This window comes from Musca vetustissima, unplaced genomic scaffold, assembly GCF_032173495.1.
Source record: "Musca vetustissima isolate MV318-11 ecotype Yass unplaced genomic scaffold, APGP_CSIRO_Mvet_v1 utg3891, whole genome shotgun sequence".
NCBI classification, from domain to species: domain Eukaryota; kingdom Metazoa; phylum Arthropoda; class Insecta; order Diptera; family Muscidae; genus Musca; species Musca vetustissima.
The window spans coordinates 13,902-37,901 of NW_026888050.1; the positions used below are offsets into that span (position 1 = coordinate 13,902).

The window sequence follows — 24,000 nt, forward strand, 5'->3', positions numbered from 1 at the left end:
TTGTTTTTATAAAAACAACTATTTATTAGTGGGGAAAGTATGGTATTGTCAACTAAGGCAGGGAAGACTATAGTTTAGGATTTTGCTACTGATCCTCATCAGTTCCCTTAGTTTTTTGTTGAGGATATTTCCCCCAGAAGCTATTAATAGCTTCTTTACAAAAAACCTTATACCCAAATGTCTCTTGTAACAAAGCGAAGTACTTAACTAACCACCGAGAGAATGAGAATTTTACTGGTGCCTCACATCGAAGTTAACAAAGCATTCGTAAACAAGACCATATTTTTCCCACTGTTGTGTGTTGTCACATCGTAACGAAGTTTTTAATTATATCTGAAAAGGAGTAGTTCAAAGATATCTAAAAGGGAATGGAAGGAAATGTAATAATCGAAAAAATTTTCAAATTATCAAGTCACGAATTCCGAAAATCTAAATTTTCATTTTTTTCGAAAAGCTTCAAATCTATGAATGTTTCAATATAATAAGATTCAATAAGATAATAATAGTTTTCACGGGATCGGGAAAAATTGAAATTCACGAGCGACTTTTTTATTAGGCTTCCGGTATTTAGAAAACGAAATCCTTCAAATATTTGTAAACTCGAACATTAAAAAGAGTAATTGAGTTTTGACTTTCCTCTAAACTATGAACAAAATTTTAAAAAGTGTATTATTAAGTCGTGAAAAAAGTGTTTGCTTGTGTAAATAACTACAACAAAAATAATTATTTCCATTTTTTGCCACTGTTGATATCAAAAAATATAACATCTCTTCTTCCATCCTTTCCCCCTAGAACACTACACTAAAAATGCCCAAAAGAGTAACTAAATGATCAAAACAAATGCAGTAACTATAGTAAAACTTAAAAACAAAACAAAAAAATATATATGTATATGTAAAAATGTAACTAAGATCTGCTTATATAAATAAATAACAACAAAAAAACACAAGAAACTAAACTAAAAATACAACAACAAACTCCAATACAAAATAAAAAAATAACAACAACAACAAAATAGAAAATTAGCCGAACAACCAACATTCAACTGCAGAGTCAATGATAAATGCCAATGCTGCTGCCACAACTACGACGTTCCAGTCACCCTGTCCCCCATGTCTGGATGAAATTTGAATGTCGTCCAAAGGAGAAAAAATGAAAAAATGCCGTCATTGATGACAATTTCTCAAGAAGCGGTACGAAGAAACGATCAGCAGCAGCATCAGCAACAGCAATTGTCACACACAATTAAGCCGGACTTGCAACGACGACGACAACAGCAGCAACAACAACACCATTACGAAACATTTAATGACGGCATAGAATCAGTAGCAGCAGCAGCAGAAGAAGAAGAAGAAATACAACAATACGACGACAAAGGCAACAACAGTGCACGAATTGATAAAAATACAATTCACGAAGATAGTGTCGCATCATCATCTGAATCCATAAGCCGAACCGTTGTCCAATTGAAGATAGAGGAGAGGAAGAAGCAGAACGAGTTGTGTTGGTCGTTTTTGTCCAGGAATTTAACAGAAACAGAAAAAATTAAATTAACCAATCCCACCTTTGATATACAACAACAACAACAGCAACAAAAACCACAACTAGTACAACATTGTCAAGAAGAACAGAAGAAGAAGAAGCAGCAGTCGCAGCAACAACAACCACAACTATTCAAATATCACCTATTGCTATTGTACTAAAAACTACAGCAACAACAACAACAAACACAGCAACAAATTGGTTCCTTGTCCAAACTACACAAAACAACAACAACAACTAATTAGAAAGCAGACAAAACAAAAACTACAACAACAACAGAAAACGCTTCTAAAGCAAAATCAGAATTCAAATTGCCTAAAACGCATCTCGCATCCTTGTTTTTGTTTTCTGGTGTTTTGGGTGGAAAACGTAACCTCACTTACGCCTCCCTGCCCTCGCCAACTGTCAATAGCAAATTTAACAACAGCTTTGAATTGAAGTGTTCCAGTTCCAGTTCCCGTTACATTGTTGAAAATAACAAAAAGCAAAACGGCAGACATAACCGTAAGACACCTACAAGCGCAGAAGCAGCAGCATCACCACCTCCACCACCATCGAGAGCAGCATCAACATCGCCAACAGCACAGCAATAAGGAGCAACATCGTCGACAACAAACATCAACGATTCCTTCGTCGTCGTCCATTGTCAAGAATTGCGGATCGTCGCTGTCGTCGTGTTGGTCGATTGTTGCCTACTATTTGTTGTTAATTGTTGTAAATTTCTATTGGTCGTCGTCGCCGTCGCCATTGGAAGACACGAACTCGAACTCGTTCGGCGGCCTAAACATTTTCTTCGGCAGCAGCACCAACAACAACAACGATCCCAGCAAAGATTTCTTAATGGACTCGATTGTGCGCAAAATGGCGGATGGTGGTCACACGTTCGTAAAGAAGAATTTCCATAAGCCAACATACTGTCATCATTGTTCGGATATATTGTGGTTCGGTTTAATTGGACAAGGTTATATATGTGAAGGTAAGTCGCAGCACTATTTTTTTTTTAATTTTTGTTTATTTAAAATTAAATAGTGTAGAGATACAGTGACAGCTTTAATTTTATTACAAAAAAATATTCTTAATCTTGAATTTGTTTCGATTTGTTGCGGAATTCGTTTTGAAATCCGAACAAAAGTATTTGAAGCTGCTCACGAATTCGTGAAGTTTTGCCGGAAAAATCGGAAGGAACATTTCAATCCTATAGTTTATTATAAAAATATGTTTATAACAAGTAAAAATATCGTTAAGTTCGACCGGCTCGAACTTCTTCTAATCTTTTCTATTTGGTGTGCATTCAAAATTTCTTAAAATATCGAGACTTTTATTGCAGACTTTGCCATTGTAGAAACTTCAGCTTACCGTAAATTAAGCGGGACCACTGTAGGGAAGCTATTAGAAAAAGATATGATACCCTACACAACTATCACGGAGCTCAAAGTTTCTGCGGATCTATATTCCGAGTGGGGGTAATATTTAGCGATATTTGCACCCTGTCGACCGATTGGATATCAACAGCTCCCCTTTCGGAATTTTTTCAATTTGTTATTTTACACAAAAAATGATCAGATTGCCTTCCCCATCGGGAATTTGGGATGTTCGGATCATAATTATGGGATCTAGAGCGGTTAGAAAACCAGACAAAAATAACGTTTTGCGTCTATTTCATCCTCCAAATATCATCACCATCATCGTCTTTGACCATAAACGGAACTTTATGCAAAATTTCGTAGCCATCAGCGCTACACTTCAGCCCTCTAGTGTGGTAATGGTAATACGTAATTAAAACTCTCTCGTCCGAGTACATACCATAATATAATTGGTATTAATTTAAAGGCCAACTTATCGGGTCTATATTCTTCAGGAGACTTATATTATTAAGACATAGAATACATTTTTATACCCTTCACCACACTGTGGAACCGGGTATTATGTCTTTAAATAGTAAACAACAAATTGTCGCATTTATCGTCCGATTTGGATGAAATTTGGCATAGCTCATTAATTTGGCCCAAAGACGAACAGTATTTAAATTGAGAAAAATCGGCTCAGATTTAGATATAGCTCCCATATATAATTTCGTCCGATTTAAGGTAAATGGTGCGCCAAAGTACCTACATATCCTTCGATATGCACAAAATTTGGCATAGCATACTAAATTAAGTCTGTAATGATGTATGTTCTTTCGAAAAGGCGACGTCTGTTAAGTGACTATGTAGAATATACCCAAAGTGGTGAAGGGTATCACTCTCACTCCGACTATACTAGTTTCTTTACTGGTTTTATTTTACCACAAAAGTCTTGGTCCGTTTGATCCGCTAAACAGTAAATCTTATTCCATGGTAAGACCCTTTTTCTCTGTGTAAAAGACCCGATATGTTCGGGTCATAATTGAGACCTTAGAGTGAAAAATAGACAAAAATAAAGTTGTTGGTCCATTTGTCCTGCATCGTGTCTACAAACGGTCGGACGGACACACATGTCTAGATCGACTCCGCTAGTCTATATGTGACGATAGGTATACTAAAAAGTATACCCTTAAAACTTAGGACTTGTATTAACAATGTTTTAGAAATAAACGTTTGATTGGCCAGGAATCTGAAATTCCAAAATTAAAGCCACTTCTTTGGGAAATTCGGACATTACCCTTTATAATATTTATATGGTGATGATTTTTTTCCAAGTTGTGAGTATGTTGGCCTCGAAAAATCGGAACTACAGCCACTTTAGTGGGAAAATGCAGGACTTTTAAGGGGCTGTGTCAATGATTGGCTTATAGCTATTTTTTCTATGTAAAAGAAAATATTCAAAACTTGCAAAATAGTGCAATCTTTATGGTGGACCGGATATTCGGATAATAAAAACGGTTTATGGTAGTGTTCAATTAATTTATCGTGTTTTTTTGATATTTTTAATGATATTATTTATTATCTCTATATCCGGTTGAACAATTTAGAAAATCGGTTCTTTCTTCCTTGAAATTTGGCGAATATTTTTTTTTCGCATTTGGCATAACAATCTCTTCATGCATAATAGGGTTGCCAGCAAAAAAATTATCGGGCAATATCTCTGAACTTTAACCTATGTCGAATTTCCTTTTGGGGTTTTCATATACTCAGCAAGGTATTTCATTCTAAATAAGAATTTTTCATCCCCAGACCATGACCTCGGTTGTGTCTACAGTGTATTTTGCGAAACGCATATGATATGATATTTATATGTTATCAAAATGTTGACCCTTTGTGGGGAAGAATTAGATTGAGTGAACTCGTAGGCCTCATCGTCGGCCTCGACATCGACATTTTGACCATTTTATATTGAATTTTCCGGACGGAGTGGACTGATTGTTACAATCTTCGACCGTGAGTTTGAAAATATTATGATGGACGGACATTTTTAATTCGACTACACTTATTTTCAAATAGAGTAAGTCCAAAGACCGTTCTGGGTCTCAAAATAGCATCGGGCATTCAACAGCACGCATGCTCTTCATAATCTCTCTTTTAAATACAACTGAAGTACAGTCGAACTCATTTATAAAGCCCCGAAAAAGTTGATGTTCCTTATTAGATATCGCTCATAGCGACCAATAATAGCTTTTATAAACGATATCGATTGTAACTTAAAAATCATTGAGTCACACAATGACAAACATATGAGAACGCAAATGTGCTAGTCTCTGCTTGGCTCTTGATTCGATATATCGACGAGGCATCAATCCTATCGTTTCAATCAGTATGTATATATTTGCATTAACCTCATGGCGGAGTATTTGAAAAAAATTATATATTTACGAGGGCCTCCATATTTTGTATAGCGGAAAAACACCACAAGTTATGAGAACGCAAATGTGCTAGTCTCTGCTTGGCTCTTGATTCGATATATCGACGAGGCATCAATCCTATCGTTTCAATCAGTATGTATATATTTGCATTAACCTCATGGCGGAGTATTTGAAAAAAATTATATATTTACGAGGGCCTCCATATTTTGTATAGCGGAAAAACACCACAAGTTTGTCTTGTTCTTAGCAGAAATGTCAAAATGTCACGTGAGTGACCTAAAGAAAATCCTTCGCAAAAAAGAACAGGTAACATTTTGAATGTGTAATAATAATACTTGATATTCGCAGCTTTCACCATCATTAGCAATGAAGTCGCGTGAGTGACCGCTCTTTTGTGTCTTTCATCTCAAAAGATAAAAACCGGAGGCCCTCAATTTTTTTAACACTGATAGTACTCCCCAAGTACTACAAAAAACTATTAATTGTGAATTGTAAAAAAATGTAATTGTATTTGATTTATTTAAAAGTTTAAATTTTGTTTTGTCTCTGGAAGTCGTGTAAGTGACCGCGGAAGTGTGCATATATTCTTCATCAGAATTAATTAATGCCTCAGTTTAGTCTGTCTCTCTGTTCTCCTGCCTGTTGAAATCATGATAGAGTTTTGTAATTGTGAACATACATTGCTACTACACCTGGGATATTTGGAATGTTTCATAAAATTACATCTTCAACATGTTTTTGTAGTAGTATTTAATATAAGTTCATGTTATTACCCAGCCACGCGACATTTTTCGGGGCTCTAAACGTAGATTGTTTTTAAGAATAGTTTTATTAGGACCAATGTAATTATAGTCGTGGAACTTTTTTAAAAATATTTGATATCTAAGGTTTCTATGAGCAAAAATATTCCAAAAAGCAGATGGTCTACGTTCTGATATGAATAAAATCTGCATTATTTGTATGTTCCAATTTGCGTTTTTATTGTAGAACATTTCATCCTTTACATTCGATTTTTGTTTTTGTTAATTTTTTATCATTTACATATATTCAAAAACGAAAATAGAAAATAAAAAAAAAACTATTTTTAGATGAATTTCCTTTTATAATATCTAATAAACACATTTAAGTGTTTGCAATCAAATAAACATGTGTTCGTTGCTGATTGTTGACATTCAAAAATGTTTTTATTATTTGTTTCACCTTTGACATTTGACAAACAAATTGTATTGTTTCATTTCGTTGTTGTTGTTGTTGCTGTTGTTTTTGGTTTGTTCCAATTCTGCTTTGCTTTGAGGAGGTGATGTCCACATTTTGAGAAACCACAAACATTTGTCTTCTTCTCGCTGTTACCGCTGCTGCTGCTGCTGCTGTTCCTAAAAATAGAACGGTGTGGTCATTTATAATCTTAAATAAAAAAATTATGTATATATTTATATGATATGTATGTATGTTTGCGAACATACATAAATAATTCACGTCAAATAATTAATCTCATTGAAAATATACAAAAATAAATCTCTTAAGAAACAACAACATTGTTATATTCATAATTTTGTATTATTTGTTGTTAATTAATTAATTGCCATTGATTATGATGGGTTATGTTACACGATAATTGTAGGCTGGAGGTGTTTGAATAGAAGGCCTAAAGGATGCTTGGATTTCTTAAGAATACATTTATTAGAATTATTAGAGATATAGGAGAGAATTTTTTGAGGAACACATATTTTCACAAGCACCATCAGAGCTGTAGGCTTGATTTTTTAAGGATATTTTTATAAGGATAATAAGATAAATGGGCATGGATTTATTTTGAATATTTTTACAGGGAAAATCAGAGCCAGATTATGAGGAACTTTAGAGCTCTAGAGTTGATTTTGTAGGCTATAATTTGTAGAAGGTTTTAATAAGGACCTTCATTTATTAGCGTAAATTTGAATATTTCTACGTGGTTCAGTCGAGCTTTTGGGTTGGATTTTTGAAGTATATTTCCAACCTATAGCCGTATATTTTTACGATGTATTTTTTTTTTCATAAAACATCTGAGTCATAGTTGTAGATTTTTTAATATGTTATCTGATCTATAGGAGTGAGTTATTGAAGAATATTTGACCAGATATTTTTCGTGAAACCTCCGTTTTTAAAGAAAACATTCGATAAAAATTGTTATACCCTACACAACTATGTTGTAAGGGTATTATAGCTTTGTGTGGCCCCAAAAATTTGTATGGTTGCGAAATATTGGTCCTATACCCACTTTTTAGTATATGGATCATATATCGATCTAGACATGTGTGTCCGTCCGTCCATCTGTATATTATAATTTGTAAACACGATACAGGCCACAGTTATAGAACAATCGAAAAACGACATTTTACGTGTAGGGCGGGTTCTGGTCAAAGAAGACCCCTCTTTTTTTGGGTAATGATCGGTTAATATTTAGGGGATGAAATGGACCAAAACATTATTTTTGTTTGTTTTTCTGATCGCTTTAGAGACCACGATTAAGCCCCAAACACCAGAGAGGGTCTGACCACAGAATATACATGATAATTTTGATGAAGATCGGTCAATATTTAGCGGGTCAAATGGAGCCAGAGTATTGTATGAAAAATGACAAAATTTGTATTCTTGGTGAATATATTAGGTTGGGAAAAAATAAATCCATTATTTTTATATGAACTAAATACTTTATTTAACATGCTTCGGAATGTCCGATTTGGGCAAATATGCATTATTTTGTTGTATGACTTGTTGTCATTTTAAAGGCAACTTCATAATGCCCCTCTCCTAGAAGTCCAGCTCTCTATTTGCAAAAAAAACTCTAGTAGTTGATTTTCGCAATCCTCGCTAGATACCAATTTTTATCATTAAAGAAATATTACAATGCAAGAAAGAGATGATAATCGCTTGGTGCCAAGTCCGGACTGTATGGCGGATGCATTAAAACTTCCCAACCAAGCTCCCGAAGTATCTGGCGAGTCGCTGTAGATGTAGATGTGGCCTAGCGTATTCCTGGTGGAACACGACACCTTTCCTGTTGGCCAATTCTGGCCGTTTCTGGTCAATTGCTATCTTTAAACGGTCCCCTTATTGACAGTAGAGATCAGAATTTAGTGTTTGGCCATATGGAAATAACTTATAATAAACAATACCCTTCCAGTCCCACCAAATGCATAGCAGAACCTTCGTGGCCGTTTTGTTCTGGTTTGGTCACCATTTGAGGTGTTTTACCTCTTTTTGACCACGATCGTTTACGCACAGGTTTATCGTATGTGATCCATTTCTAATCTCCAGTTGTCATCCGTTTAAGAAATGGGTCTATCTGATTCCGTTTGGCCAAGGCTTCGCAGATGAAAATTCGATCCATTCTATTTTTTCCAGGAGTTGATACTTGGTCTGTTCCCCTACTGCAATAATCTACTTTTTTTACTACGATAACGAATTTTCCTTTATGATATCGATGAAAATAGTAAAATTTAGTAAATTCTTGCAGTAGAAGGGTGGTTGACAATTTAAATTATATAGTTGTATGTACTCGGATGTGGGAGTTATACGATTTGAAATTTTACACGAATTTTCGGTACTAGTCAAAGGCGACGCTTATAATTTTCGGTGATGATCAGATTATATTTAGGGGTTGAAATACACCGAAAAAGTAATTTTTTGTGTGTTTCTTCACGACACTCTAAAGGCCACAATAATAAGCCGAACATTACAACAGTTAACATGGGGAAGGGAATCTGGCCAACTAACTTCCAGTGTAAAATGAAAAGATTTGAAAAAAAATATTCCGAAAATATGCCAGGATAAGCAAGAGTAGCTGTTGATCTCTAATTGACCAAAAGGGGGTGTAAAAATCGCGAAATATTGCCCAGACGGGAATATAGATTGATGTTCCGTGGTAGTTGTGTAGGGTATCATATGGTCGGCCTCGTCTGACAATACGGCTCCTGTCACTGGTTATATATAACGCTGATTAATTAATTGATAATATCCAATCTCATACGGACTTTGTAGATTTAGATAAGGTAGAAGATGAGACCAATAGGCTCTATCCTTCTGGTACCTTTGCCATAATGGGTTAACATTTTAAAACATTTAAAAACCGTACTTCAAGATAATAGAATAATTTTTTTATTAAGTCCAATGTAGTCCAAGTGAATTGTGAATCATGTAGTGTCTAAACTTGACAAACCTTCATATTTATACTAAACATAGATTTTATGCAACTGTGGGCTATGTAGGCCCATCATATCTGCTAAACATAGATTTTATGCAACTGTAGGCCCATCATATCTGCTACCTCCCCAAAAAGCTATCACATTATTGAATAATAAAATAATTTAAAAAAATGTTCCACCTCGTCGATACACATTCAATCCACAGATTTCCGCCTACCAACATATCATACAAAGTCAGGATAAGAGTATAATACATATGTTAAGGTTGAATTTTCGACCTATTATCCCGGATGTTTTTTGGATATATTTTTTTTTCAAGGTATTCACCCCAATAAGTGTAGATTTTTAAGAATATTTTTTTCGAAGTTTATGCGATTAAAAAGCGTGGATTTTTATTTGAGGAGTTTCCGGTCAATAAGTCTGGATTTTTATAGAAATATTTTTAAGGAATTTGCAACCAATAAGAGATTTTTTATACCCTCCACCATAGTATGGAGGGTATATTAATTTTGTCATTCCGTTTGTAACTCATCGAAATGTTCATTTCCGACCCTATAAAGTATATATATTCTTGATCAGCGTAAAATTCTAAGACGATCTAGCAATGTCCGTCCGTCCGTCCGTCTGTTGTAATCACGCTCTTCTGGAGGAATTGAGATAGGGTGCTGAAATTTTGCATAGGGTTGTCTTTTGTCTGCAGGCAGGTCAAGTTCGAAGATGGGATATATCGGTCCACGTTTTGGCATAGCTCCCATATAACAATACCCCCCAATTTTCGGCATTTTGGGGTTCTTGAGCGCGTTTTTCAACCGAATTCGCTGAAATTTGGTACATTGGGTTCTTATTGGGTACTAAATGTCCCCACAAAAAAAATATATATATAGGTCCACTTTTTCTGGTAGCCCCCATATAACGGTACCTCCTTACTTTCAATATTTTGGAGGTTTTGATCGTATTTTTCCACCGAATTGGCTGTAATTTAGTATTTCGAGCTCTTAATAGGTACCAAATCTCGCCACAAAAAATTATGAATATAGGCCAATTTTTTCGGATATCCCCCATATAAGGGTACCCCCAATTTTCGGTATTTTGGGGTTCTTGAGCGCCTTTTTCAACCGTATATGCTGAAATCTAATACATTGGGTTCTTAACAGGTACCAAATCTCTCCACAAAAAAAATATAAATATAGGTCAATTTTTTCGGATATTCCCCGTATAAAGGTACCTCCCAATTTTCGGTATTTTGGGGTTCTTGAGTGCGTTTTTCAAACGAATACGCCGAAATTTGGTACATTGGGTTATTAATAGGTTCCAAAACTCTCCACAAAAAAATAATATAGGTCAATTTTTTCGGATAGCCCCCATATAAGAGTACCCCCAATTTTCGTGTTTTGGGGTTCTTGAGCGCGTTTTTTAACCGAATTTGCTGCAATTTGGTATTTTGTAGTCGTATATGGTAACAAATCTCCCTACCAACAATTATAATATAACCCCCTTTTTTATATTAAAATAGTTATCTGATTTGTTCCGTGTTTTGAGTTTGGTTCTAAACTCGTTTGTAATCATTTCACCTGCGGAGGATAGAGAGATAAAAAAATAAAACGTAAGGTTCGATAATGAATTATAGCTGCATTTAGACCTAGCCCCTGATTTGAGGTTCCAGAAGAGTGGACCGATATTCCCCATCTTCGAACTAACTAAGCTTGGAAGAAATAATAAGATGGGCAAAGTTTGGATGAAGTCTAAATTTTCTGAAACGGATTTGGTCCAAAGAAACATGGGGTCTAAAACCAATATTTCGATGAGGCACATTTTCACCGTGTTAAAGTATATACACCCTCATTAGCCATAAGGCTGAGGGTATAATTATCCTTTAAAAATTTCTAAAATTTTTATTATGGTTTACATAATCCGTTTTTAGAAATGTCGGTATAGGTCCACTTTTTGGTATGTTCCCTATATTTTCATTTCTAGTACCTGTTAATATATCTATGGTGGAGGGTATCCAAAGTTCGGCCCGGCCGAACTTACCGCTTTTTCACTTGTTTTTAAATATTTTTTCAAAGGTTAGCAGATCAATGAGCTTGGGGTTTTTATGAATTATTTTCCAAAGAATTCCTGAACAAAGGAGTACATTTCTTATATATGTTTAATTAGAAATTTACGATTAATAAGCTAGGAGTTTTTAAGAATATATTTTTGTAATAAATTTCCGACCATTTTATGAATATTTTTTTTGAGGAATTGCCTTCCAACAATGGCAGATTATTTTGAGAATAGTTTTACAAGGAATTTTCGACCAATAACATTTAAGATATTTTTAAAAGGATTTTCTGAACAAAAATTGTATCATTTGGATGATTTTAAAGGAATTTCCGATCAATAACTGAGGAATTTCAAAGCGACCAAGGGAACGCATATATGTACATATTTCAATATCTATGTATGTGTGTTTATAACAAAAATTATACTAAAGTAAATACACATTTATGACCGCTTAATAAAAAATAAATATTAGCGCAAAAAAAAAACACCCTAGTCATTTTGACGGCATCATCATACACAATACATAGCTGCTAAGAATTTATAAGTGTATGTTTGTCTGTCTGTTGGTACGTACGGTTTGTTCAACTGTCAGTTGGTCTATGTGTTTTGTTGTTGTTATTATTACTTAATTTCGTTTTTTGTTTAGTTTGTTTAAAAGACGGGCAGCATCATTTCCATCATCAGCTTCATCGCCATCAGCCTCCATCTCATTGGCGTTTGCCAGCGTCAGCGTTTTGCCTCACACAGCCAAGGATATAAAGTGCGTAAATACATCGTGAGTACTGACAAAACGCACTCCTCACCATCTCGTCATCGCACACACACACACACACACACCAACCGACCGACCGTCCGACAAATATACGCAATAAAACATCTTGAAAATAATGTTTCTACTTTTAGTTTGTATATTTTGAGATTTTTAATATTTTTAGTTTTTTTTCGTTGGTATATTAGGGCGGGTAGGGATTTGAGAGAAAACAAAAAGCAATACTGATTTAAAAATAATAAAAAGGAAAATTGAAGTTGTCTAGATGAGACCTGAATATTAAAACTTGCCTATTGAGGTTTATAAAACGGGGATGTACGCAGGGGCCCGAACCCCCTGCGACACTGTTTTCATTCTTACAAGAGGTATATATTTCCAACAGAGAAAATGTCATATCACACCAATTTCTCCCCGAATGATATCCTGTGTAGTCCTTGGAATAAAATAACAATAGGTTTGCTATTATTATTAGTAGAAGATAACCTACCCACCTTAATGTTCCCAACACACAGACCGAAACTGATTTTGCATTTTCCCAAAAAAAGTTTACACGCCAAACAACTAAAATTTGTTTATTTATTTTAAACCAATAACAAAATGTCCAATTGTTCGGTTTTATTGTTGGTAATTTTAGTTTTCTTCTCGTTATTGTTGTTGCTGTTGTTTTTTGCGTTTAAATAGAGTGTGATTATAAAATTTAAGTTATTGGATAGATGTTGAAATTTTATAGATGAATAAATCGTTCCGTTATATATTCACGGGTATAATATCTATTTTGTAAATATTATCTATAATAATAGGAAGGGGTAGGGAAAATTGGGTAAGAAAACGTCACTAACATAGAATATGATGAAATCGAATATACAGGAAGCGTAAACAAATATTAAACAAAAATAATACTTAGAAAAAATAGGGTCTTCTACAAAATTCAGGCGCATTTGGTTTCTTGAAAAATATGCATTAAAAAAAATCAAACGTCCAACATTAGTGGCCATTAGGTCCCTAAGCAAGAAAAATGTCAGTCAGTGTTGCCGACAGATATATACCCTCAGGTTATGACATGTGTAGTATCCCGACTTTTAAATGATATTTTCTTTGCGGAGCTCTACGGATTATAGGCTAGTGTCGAGGTGGAACAATTGTTTATTAAGGGAACCCCACCCATTCTCGATTTTAATTTTTCAAGATTTTCAATGGGCTGGTAAATCAATACCAATGCTTGTTAAGGTTTCTAACTTTGCACATATATATTTGAAGATTTAAAAGAGAAGAAAAATAATTTACAAAAAATTTTTGTTATTGTTTTGTTGTTGTTTTTTGTAATTAAAGAAAAGTCCTTATTTTTGATGGCGGGCATGATAACTCCTCACTGGAACATCCGTATCCGAAAATTCCAACGGTGTTAGAAAGAGTACATGTCTGGCTCTCGTATGAACTAGGATTATTGACTTCGCTCTAAAATTAACAAAATGGCGGGCCTTTGAAAAAATATTTTTGGAAAATAGCCGATTTTTTACCAAAAGCCAAGTTAAAAAATAAAGAAGGTATTTACTGATTGGCTTTATCCTAGTTCATACGATAGCTATATACTCACAGAGAAACGTGTAAAAATTTGGAATCGATTGGGTTATTAGTTTTTGAGTTATCGTGCCCGCCATTCGCAAAAAAATGTTTAGAGAAAAACGCGTTTAAAGTTTGAGAAGCCCTTTAGCCGTCACTTGATGCTCGCACAATAAATCGGCTATATTTTCAAGAGTTCTTGAGATTTTCACTTGAAATTTTAAAGGGACTTTCTTGAATTAGTGTAGAATCGAATTAAATCAAAAAAAAAATTTTACACCGGGAATGGGGGGGGGGGGGGTGTTCCCCTTAAATTGGTAATTTTTCGAAATAGTGACTGTTTGTGGGAAGTTAAAAGAGATGATGGACCAATATAGCGGATAGTTCTACAAAATCTAAAAAATATGAATTTATCAGAGAGTTGACAATATGTGGGGAGGCACAAAGGTTGGTGAAATATTACGATGTGCAATCGATTGAAAAAACCGGTCTCTACATTCGCCTTATATGAAAATACAAGTTTTGGAAATAATGAAGTACCACCGTTGGTCTTGATTTAGGGTTTTAGGTCCAAATCTGTTTTTTTAATCCCCGCCTCCATGATCCATTTGTGCTTAAACATATTCTGTAAAAAATCTAGGCTTTTCGGATTTATAGTCCTTGAAAAATATTCTTTAAAAAATCCACGCTTGGACTTCAAGTCCTTGAAAATTATCCTTTAAAAATACTTGAAAAATAATCTTTAATCTTTATAATCTTTAAAATTATATCCTTTAAAAACAATTGAAAAATATTCTTTAAAAAATCCACGCTTCTTATATCCTTTAAAAATCCTTGAAAAATATTTTTAAAAATCCTTAAAACTATTATTGAAAAAACCAACACTTCTAGGACTTATAGTCCTTTAAAAATACTTGAAAAATAATCTTTAAAAAATCCACGCTTCGTAGACTTTTAATCCTTGAAAAATTATCCTTTAAAAATAGTTGAAAAATGACCCTTAAAACCACGCTTGAAAATATTCTTTAAAAAAATCACTCCTCTTGGACTTACAGTAATTGAAAAAATATTCTTTAAAAAAATCCACGGTTCTTGGACTTACAGTAATTGAAAAAATATTCTTTAAAAAAATCCACGGTTCTTGGACTTACAGTAATTGAAAAAATATTCTTTAAAAAAATCCACGCTTATCTGACTTTTAGTCCTTGAAAAAATATTCTTTAAAAAAATCCACGGTTCTTGGACTTTTAGTCCTTGAAAAATATTCTTTAAAAAATCCACGCTTATCTGACTTTTAGTCCTTGAAAAAATATTCTTTAAAAAATCCACGCTTGTCTGACTTTTAGTCCTTGAAAAAATATTTAAAAAAAAAATCCACGGTTCTTGGACTTTTAGTCCTTGAAAAAAAATTTCTTTAAAAAATCCACGCTTGTCTGACTTTTAGTCCTTGAAAAAATATTCTTTAAAAAATCCACGCTTGTCTGACTTTTAGTCATTGAAAAAATATTCTTTAAAAAATCCACGCTTGTCTGACTTTTAGTCCTTGAAAAAATATTCTTTAAAAAATCCACGCTTGTCTGACTTTTAGTCCTTGAAAAAATATTCTTTAAAAAATCCACGCTTGTCTGACTTTTAGTCCTTGAAAAAATATTCTGTAAAAAATCCACGCTTGTCTGACCTTTAGTCCTTGAAAAAATATTCTTTAAAAAATCCACGCTTGTTGACTTTTAGCCCTTGAAAAAATATTCTGTTGACCTTTAGTCCTTGAAAAAATATTCTTTAAAAAATCCACGCTTGTTGATGTCCTTAAAAAAATATTCTTTAAATAAAAATGGTATTTTTAAATATTTTGTTGGTATATTGTCTTTAAAAATCACATTTATTCGCCCTAAAATTTTTCTTATATTCCTTTACATGTTATTTCTAAAAATCCGCACTTCACATTTATAGAGTTGTGGATAAATATATTTTGAGAATTGCACGTTCGGCTGTTTCTGCCCTTTTTAATTTCCTTTGAACCCAACAAACACATTGTGTGTGTGCACTCACTCACACATACATACACACTAAATGCATGTCATCGCAAATTTTCAAAATTCAAAACATTTCCAGTTTGACATCACTGATTTAATTTTCCATCGAAAGGTTTCATTCTTCGTATTTCACCTTGTCGTCAACGACATCGTAGTCGTTGTACTGCTGTTATCGATATGAAATTGAAATGTGCCTTCGGCAGCCAAACGAAACGAAATTTCATGTTTGCCACTGACAATAGAATGTCATTCAGTTCAGTTCAGAAAGTATATCAGCAACAACAAAAAATATTCATTGATAACACAACTGGAAACTATTTATATATCACCGCCACCACCACCACTACCGTCTCCTGTAGACTGACTACAATCTAAAAATAGAGGCGACAAAGAGGGGGAAGAATACTGCAGTAGATAGTCGGTAGATGGCTATCTATGTGGACGTCATACAAATAGAAAAAACCAACAACTAGGAAGGGAAGAATGCCAATGAATTAAAAAGGGAGGTCATCACAGGGTTTTTTCTGCTGTTGTTACCTGTTATTGTTATAATAATAACAGCAACAACAACACCAACGACAATATTTGTAGAACATATCATACATAATGTGTGTTTGTGTGTGTTTGCGTTTTGTATTTGAATGTGCATTTTATGTGTGTGTGGAATCCACCTGTTCGACAGCATAGCTCTATAAGTGTGTTGAAGGATAATATTCAATGTGTGTGTGTGTGTGCGTATGTTTGTTTGAAAATCTACTCAATTCACAAACAATAGTTACTACACCCACATTTTTATACATACATATGTACACATATATCTATCCGTGTACAGGGAAATAACAACAACATTAACAGAACATGTCATTGTTACCTGCCTTTATGCTTTGCCATCTATTTTTAGTTCGGTATGAAAACACGGTAACATAGAAATTTTTATTTAGAATGTAATTGCGATTAACCTCTTTGGATCTCGAGGTGGCTTCCATAGACAATTTTATACCCTCCACCATAGTATGGAGGGTATATTAATTTTGTCATTCCGTTTGTAACTCATCGAAATATTCATTTCCGACCCTATAGAGAAGTATATATATTATTGATCAGGGTAAAATTCTAAGACGATCTAGCCATGTCCGTCCGTCTGTTGTAATCACGCTATCTTCTGAAGGAATTGAGATGGGGATATATCGGTCCACGTGTGAGCACGTTTCTTAACCGAATTCGCTGAAATTTGGTACATTGGGTTCTTAATGGGTACTAAATGTCTCCACAAAAAATTGTAAATATAGGTCCACTTTTTCTGGTATCCCCCATATAACGGTACCTCCTAGTTTTCAATATGTTGGGGGTTTTGATCGTATTTTTCCCCCGAATTGGTATTTTGAGTTCTTTGAGCAATTTGAGCACGTTTCTCAACCGAATTCGCTGAAATTTGGTACATTTGGGTTCTTATTGGGTACTAAATGTCTCCAGAAGAAATTATAAATATAGGTTCAATTTTTTTCTGGTAGCCCCCCATATAACGGTACCTCCTATTTTTCAGTATTTTGGGGGTTTTGATTGTATTTTTCCCCCGAATTGGTTGTAATTCAGTGTTTTGTGTTCTTAATAGGTTCCAAATCTCTCCACAAAAAATTATGAATATAGCTCAATTTTTTCGGGTAGCCCCCATATAAGGGTACCCCCAAATTTTCGGTATTTTGGGGTTCTTGAGCGCGTTATCAACTAAATTCGCTGAAATTTGGTACATTGAGTTCCTATTGGTTGCCACATTTCCCCACTAAAAATTATAAATATAGGTCCACTTTTTTTGGTAGCCCCCATATAAGGGTACCCCACAATTTTTAGTTTTTAGTCGGGTTTTGACCGGATTTTTTCACCGAATTGCCTGTAATTTTGTATTTTGAGTTATTAATATGTACCAAATCTCTCTACAAAAAAGTATATACAGGTTCAATTTTTTCGGGTAGCCACCCATATAAGGGTCCCCTCCAATTTTCGGTATTTTAGGGTTCTTGAGCGCGGTTTTCAACCGAATTCGATGTATTTTGGTATTCTGAAGTCGTATATGGTAATAAATCTCCATACCAAAAATTATTAATATTCGCCCCCTTTTAGGGGTAGTCCCCATATAACCCCCCTTTTTATATTAAAATATTTAACTGATTTATTCCAATTTTTGGGGGTTACCTCCATATATTCCACCATAGTATGGGGGATATGCTTTACTCGATATTGTCCGTTTATAGCCTACATAGTATGGAATGATTTAGTGGATTTATCCATCTGTTGTAATCATTCTTCCTTTGGAGTATATCGAGATAAAAAACTAGTAGGTCAGGTTCGAGAATGACTATACCGGCCCGCTTTTGGACATAGTCCCTATATAAAACCAATCGGTTTTAATTTGGTCTTTGGTGTACTATTTACCTAAAATCGGACGAAACTATATATGGGAGCTATATATAAATCTGAACCGATTTTCCCCATTTTTAATTGGGTTCGTCCTAAGGCCAAATGCGAACTGTACTTTTGTTACAATTTAGCATGGGCAGACAGATGGACAGACATACAAAAATCGATTCAGAAAGTGAGGTTGCTCTCAAGAGGAACATATGCACAAAGAGGTAGCACCCTGTACCACAGTGTGGTCAAGAGTACTAATATTAGCTATATCGTCCTTAATTAGGCATAACCCTTCATATTATAAAAACGCAAACTATTCGCTAATTCCTACACAATATTGTCAATATTGACCCCCCCATTTAAATATGCCTCATATAACTTTGTCCTCTAAATTGAGGATTTTATACAAATATTTCACCCTACCATGCGTTCAAGATATAGGTCAACATTTTAGGGTTTTGAGTTCTAAGGAAAACGTCAAAACACAATTTTCAGCAGTCAAATTGCTGAAAATTGTGTTTGGTCCACATTATGGTTTGCAACAATCGATTGGTAGAATTGTCGTTATAGGTTCACTTTTTGGTATGTTCCCCATATTTTCATTTCACGTAACTGTAAGTAATATAAGTCGAATATTCACTTGTTTTATTAAAATATTCCTTGAAAATGTTCTTATAAAAAATCATGACTTGTGGTCTTTTGGTCCTTGAAAAAATATCATTTAAAAGAATCTACGCCTTATTGGCCCTTGAAAAAATATTCTTTTAAAAGAATCTACGCCTTATTGGCCCTTGAAAAAATATTCTTTTAAAAGAATCTACGCCTTATTGGTCCTTGAAAAAATATCATTTAAAAGAATCTACGCCTTATTGGTCCTTGAAAAAATATTCTTTTAAAAATCCACGCCTTATTGGTCCTTGAAAAAATATTCTTTGAAAAATCCACGCCTTATTGGTCATTGAAAAAATATTCTTTAAAAGAATACACGCCTAATTGGTCCTTGAAAAAACATTCTTTAAAAGAACCCACGCCTTATTGGTCCTTGAAAAAATATTCTTTAAAAGATTCCAAGCATTATTGGTCCTTGAATAAATATTCTTTAAAAGAATCCACGCCTTATTGGTCCTTCAAAAAAATATTCTTTGAAAAACCACGCCTTATTGGTCCTCGAAAAAATAATCTTCTAAAAAATCCACATCTTATTGGTCTTTGAGAAAATATTCTATTAAAAAATTGACTCTCCCTAGTGATGTTAGTAAAAATATTCTTTAAAGTCCAGGTTCAGGTGATCCTGGACAAAAAAAAAATCATAAAAAATAATATTTTTTATAAAATATAAACCACGTTTTCAACCATATTGACAGTTATTATATTCCAAAGGACATTTCTAATGTCACCAACATACACATCCACCTGAATGGAATACTTTAGTTATTTACAAAGCACTGAAGTGGTCACACACACACACACACAGGGAAATGAATATGCCAAACTTTAGATTAAATATACATACGTATATGAATGGATGTTTGTGTGTGTGCATGTTTGTGTCTGTGTTAGTGGTTTCGTAAAATTGCATTTATGCTTTCTATCCTTGTTATCTGTTTGTTTGCTGCTGCTGCTGTTGGTTGAGGAACATCAAAGCGTATGACAAGTGAATTTTGAACAATTCCAAGCATTCATTCATCATACGACCCTGGGGATGAATTAAGAAGAAACGATGAAAAGAATTAAAAAAAGATTTTTGTTTTGGAAAACAAAACTAAACTCATCACAGATTATGTGGGTTAATTATTAAGCTTATAAAATATTGAGGCATATTTGTTTATTCTAAGATTTTTTTTTTCAAATAAAATCTCAATTTTAAATATTCTATAGATTTTTTGATAGCCTTTGAAGATACTGCAGTAATTTGCTCACTTTGCAGCATTTGCTTCTTTGCAATAGCAGAAACAACTGCATGTTATCGCCAAATGACGTACATTGTGACCAAAATCCGTTTACATTTCCTTACATTCTCTTGGCTTGGCTATACAACCACATAATCCACGATGATGACAATGGTCTCCTTCAACTGTGTTTTCTTTTTTATTGTGTTGTTGTCCTCATTGTGTTGTTTTATTTTTATTGTTTCCTCTTAATTTTGTCATATATTTTATCTGACAGTTTTCCGCAAGTAGTTTAAAAATAGTTTTTTTGTATTTCATAAATAATGAAAATTTATGCAAAATGTTTGTGATGAAGTATGGATATTTTTTCATGGACCAACCGATCACTAGGCGTGTATTTTTTGAAGAATATATTTCCGAGGACCAATAAGGCGTGGATTTAAAAAAAAATATTTTTTCAAGGGCCAAAAGACCACTAGGCGTGGTTTTTTTAAAAAAATATTTATTAAAGGACCAAAAGACCACTAGGGGTGAATTTTTTAAGGACCAAAACACCACTAAGCGTGGATTTTTTAAAAAAAAAATTTTTCAAGGACGAAAAGACCACTAGGCGTGGATTTTTTAAAAAAATATTTTTTTAGAACCAAAAGACCACTAGGCGTGGATTTTTTAAAAAAAATATTTTTTCAAGGACCAAAATACCACTAGGCTTGGATTTAAAAAAAAAAATACTTTTTTCAAGGACCAAAAGACCACTAAGCGTGGATTTTTTAAAAAAATGTCACTAGGCGTGGATTTCTTAAAAAAATATTTTTTCAAGGACCAAAAGACCACTAGGCTTGGATTTTTTAAAAAAAATTTTTCAAAAGACTAATACACCACTAGGCGTGGATTTTTTAAAAAAATATTTTTTCAAGGACCAAAATACCACTAGGTGTGGATTAAAAAAAAAATTTTTTTTCAAGGACCAAAAGACCGCTAAGAGTGGATTTTTAAAAAAAATATTTTTTCAAGGACCAAAGGACCACTAGGCGTAGATTTTTTAAAAGAATATTTTTTAAAGGACCAAAAGACCACTAGGTGTGGATTTTTTTAAAAAAAATATTTTTTCAAGGACCAAAGGAACACTAGGCGTGATTTTTTAAAAAAAAAATATTTTTTAAGATCAATATGCGTGGATTAAAAAAAAAAATATTTTTTAAGACCAATATGCGTGGATTTTTAAAAAAATATATATATTTTTTAAGACCAATATGCGTGGATTTAAAAAAAAAATATTTTTTAAGACCAATATGCGTGGATTTTTAAAAAAAATATTTTTTAAGACCAATATGCGTGGATTTTTTAAAAAAAATATATTTTTAAAAATATATATTTTTTGACCGTGGTTTTTTTTAAAAAAATATATTTTTAAGACCAATATGCGTGGATTTTTTAAAAAAAAATATTTTTAAGACCACTAGGCGTGGATTTTTTAATATTTTTCAAAGGACCTACAGACCACTAGGCGTGGATTTTTAAAAAAATATTTTTTCAAGGACCAAAAGACCACTAGGCGTGGATTTTTTAAAAAAATATTTTTTCAAGGACCAAAAGACCACTAGGCGTGGATTTTTTAAAAAAATATTTTTTCAAGGACCAAAAGACCACTAGGCGTGGATTTTTTAAAAAAATATTTTTTTCAAAAGGCAAAATATTTTAAGGTTTATAAGCGTGGATTTTTTAAGGACATTGAGACTCATAAGCGTGGCATTTTTTAAAAACAATTTGTCAAGGACATTGAGACTCATAAGCGTGGCATTTTTTAAAAACAATTTGTCAAGGACATTAAGGCTAATATGTTCGCATTTTTTTAAGAATATTTCTTCAATTACTAAAAAGCTTGAATTTTTTGAGAATGTTTTTTTTTCAAAAACTAAATAGTGGTAACTTTTTAGGCTACAGTTTTTCATGGACTCAAATAAAATAATTTCCATTTTCAAAAACATGTGTATACCATGGAAGAAATTGTAGGTGTGTGGATTAATTATCCATCGCAACAACAAAAATCAGCTTTAAAAAGGACTGTTCCTAGAATGAAGACAAATGTCGAACTTTGACAAATTTGAATTTAATTCGCATATGCATGTTTCGCATCAGGGCGGAATAAATACAAGTTATCAACGTACGACCTTTGCAAGGGCACATAGCACAATATGCCTGATGAGCCGCTTAACCAACAGCGAAACGCGTCGCATAATGGTGGGTACGCTGGTTCTTCTCCTGGCTTTCCTTTTCATTTTGTAAATAGTATAAATAATCACTTTTCAGATTTTGTAAAATTCAAATCAAATAATTTTCATTGTTTACGGATATTTCTTCAAGGACTAAAAATAGCACTTTTCAGTTTTGTTTCCAGGGCATCAAAAGAAAATAGTGGTTCTGAATTTTTAACAATATTTTCCCAAGGACTATCAGGATCATAATCGTATACATTTTATAAAACATTTCAAATCAAATTTAATATTCCATTATACCAGAATTCTCCTGCAGAAATGCATTTCTTCACATTAAAGAATATTTCATCTTAACAACACACAACTGCACATTGAAATCCGAATATGTATATAAATTTAACGAAGCGGTAGTTCGTGTTTTTCTTTTTCCTTCATTAATATGTTCGTTGTCGGCTGTCATCGGTGCTGTGGCTGCTGCTGCTGGTGGTGTTTCGGCTAGATTTTTCTGTTGGTGCTGCTGCAACTGCTGAATCATTGTGAAAAACTAGGACGGTGACCTGACGTTCGGGTTTTTTTTCTTGAGTTCTCTACTGACGTCATGAATGAACTCATTCATGTCAGCAGTGTAGTTTTGTGATATTGGCCGTTTCGGTGTTGTTGTACAACAACAACTGCTGTTGGCATTTCAGCTAACAACTTTTTTGTTTATAAAAGTATGCTCTCGCTTTCTCCTTCTGCCCTGCTCCAAATGTTTATGTTGCCGCTTTGTTCTAATTGTTTTTGTTGTTGCTAGTGCATTTCCGTTTTCTCCACCCTTGAGCTTTCTTCTTCCCTCTCGTGTTCTCTCTCTATATATGTAATGTGACAAAGTGCAGCAACCCAACGACATTCAAACTGTAATGCATACAACAACCATACAAACAAACAACAACAGCAAAAAAAGTTGATTGAAAATGCTTTCAATTCAGACGGACAAACTGAATGAACGCTGAGGACGGAATATGTTGTTGGGTGTTTGTGTGTGCGACAGGGCTTTGGATGCGTATTGTGTATGTGCGAGTTTCTTCTTTTTTTTTTTGTTTGTCGTCACAAGTTTAGTGTCATTTATTCATGGTTGTTCCATTTATAGCTTGAGGATATTAGCGTTTTTAACTGAATTTTGGTTGCCAGAACTGAAGAAGTGTTCTTCGTTGTTGTTGCTCGATTTTTTTCTTTTTGTGTTCTTTTGTATGGCATATTATTGTTCTCCCTCTCACTGTGTTTTATCAGTTGAGTGGTGAGCTATTGCTTTTCTTTACAACAAAAATGCCAGTTGTCGTTGTTTTTCGATGCTGCTGATGATGCTGTTGGAGATGAAGGATGATAATGATGACGCCGATGACGCTGACGACTACGACGATGATACTTCAGCTGTCGAAGGAGAGATCTGTTAAATTTTTTGAGGTCAATTGGGGAAATGTTGTTTTTGCTTTTTTCATGGATAATTAGTCAGGAAAAAACCACACATATGTATATATGTATGTACATTGGTTGGTTATAAGAGTGTGAGATTGATTGAATTTATAGTTGTAATTGGT

The 24,000-nt window shown here is 33.7% G+C and overlaps 2 protein-coding genes across 2 annotated transcripts in view; both read left to right on the forward strand.

Annotated features, from left to right (window-relative positions):
- Positions 1-1,160: 1,160 nt before the first annotated feature.
- On the forward strand, positions 1,161-2,135 carry LOC133335876 (myb-like protein AA). Its single transcript, XM_061544168.1, has 2 exons — positions 1,161-1,696; positions 1,955-2,135. Exons 1-2 carry the CDS (start codon positions 1,161-1,163, stop codon positions 2,133-2,135), a joined length of 717 nt encoding a protein of 238 aa, XP_061400152.1.
- Positions 2,136-2,333: 198 nt separating this feature from the next.
- The window catches only part of LOC133335877 (diacylglycerol kinase theta), a 61,488-nt gene continuing 39,821 nt past the window's right edge, over positions 2,334-24,000 (forward strand). The window contains exon 1 of the mRNA XM_061544169.1: positions 2,334-2,518. Coding sequence (XP_061400153.1) covers positions 2,383-2,518 — 136 coding nt within the window. The 5' untranslated portion in view covers positions 2,334-2,382. The remainder of the gene's footprint in view (positions 2,519-24,000) is intronic.